This window comes from Pygoscelis adeliae, unplaced genomic scaffold, assembly GCF_000699105.1.
Source record: "Pygoscelis adeliae isolate BGI_AS28 unplaced genomic scaffold, ASM69910v1 Scaffold226, whole genome shotgun sequence".
Taxonomy (NCBI): Eukaryota; Metazoa; Chordata; class Aves; order Sphenisciformes; family Spheniscidae; genus Pygoscelis; species Pygoscelis adeliae.
Genome location: NW_008824983.1, coordinates 1,880,122 through 1,881,070, shown reverse-complemented (window position 1 = coordinate 1,881,070; position 949 = coordinate 1,880,122). Strand labels below are relative to the sequence as shown.

The 949-nt window shown below is 52.2% G+C and overlaps 1 protein-coding gene across 1 annotated transcript in view; it reads right to left on the bottom strand.

The window, feature by feature from the left end:
• HOXA7 (homeobox A7) overlaps positions 1 to 949 on the bottom strand; it is a 3,543-nt gene extending 2,594 nt beyond the window's left edge. The window contains exon 1 of the mRNA XM_009325708.1: positions 448 to 949. Coding sequence (XP_009323983.1) covers positions 448 to 823 — 376 coding nt within the window. The 5' untranslated portion in view covers positions 824 to 949. The remainder of the gene's footprint in view (positions 1 to 447) is intronic.

Genomic DNA, 949 nt, shown 5'->3' with positions numbered 1-949 from the left:
AGGGGGGGGACGAGAGTGGCACGTCTCGGCAACGTGGGCTGGCAAAGTCCTCCGCAGCCCGTCCCCCGCTCCTGAACGCCCCTCTGCCCTCCGCCTTCCCCCGCGAGCGGGATTTTTCTGCCCAACTTCGGCAGAGGGCAGGGGAGACGCTTACCCGTGGGGGCTCTGGGAGCCCACAGCCAACTCTCCCCATTTCTATAGCAAACAGCGCAAATCACCTCGATGCTAAAATTCCATAGCAAATGGAGTTAAATAAATTTACGAGGCTAGAACCCATTAATTGGGCAATAAAAAGTTTTATGATACTCATTTACATACAATGCCACGGGCTTTCTACGCAATGGCGCCTCGGCTATAATTAAAACCATAAAGGCTGTGCTGACAGTAATTCTGGCGACACGCTTTGCCTGGCTGCCACGGCTCCGAGCCCTCTCCGCTCGCCCCTACCTGAAGACCTCATCCAGGGGTATATCCGGAAATTAGGCTCAGCCTGGTTGTGCAGGTTGCTTTCCTCCGCTTTCTCACAGCTGGGTTTGGTTAGCTCATTGCAGAGGACGGGAATGTTCTGATCAAAAGAGGAACAATGCAGGTTGTAGGCGTCAGAGCCCAGGCTGTATCCGGAAGAGAACGGGCTTTGATATATGGTACTGTTCACATTGTACAAGCCGGGCATGGAGGAGGCGAAGGCACCCGCGCCTGGTCCATAGCCGCTTCTCTGGGAGTTGCTTGCAAAGGAGCAAGAAGTAGGCTCTGCATTTTGGAAAAGAGAAGCCCCCGCCGTATATTTGCTAAAAAGCGCATTCACATAATACGAAGAGCTCATAATTTTGACCTGTGATTTGTTGTCCGGCAGGCTTCAGTGTCGGTTTTACGAGGTAGCGTGATATATGATAACATTACACCCCCAGATTTACACCAAACCCCATTTTCTTTTGGACTGAGCTGACTC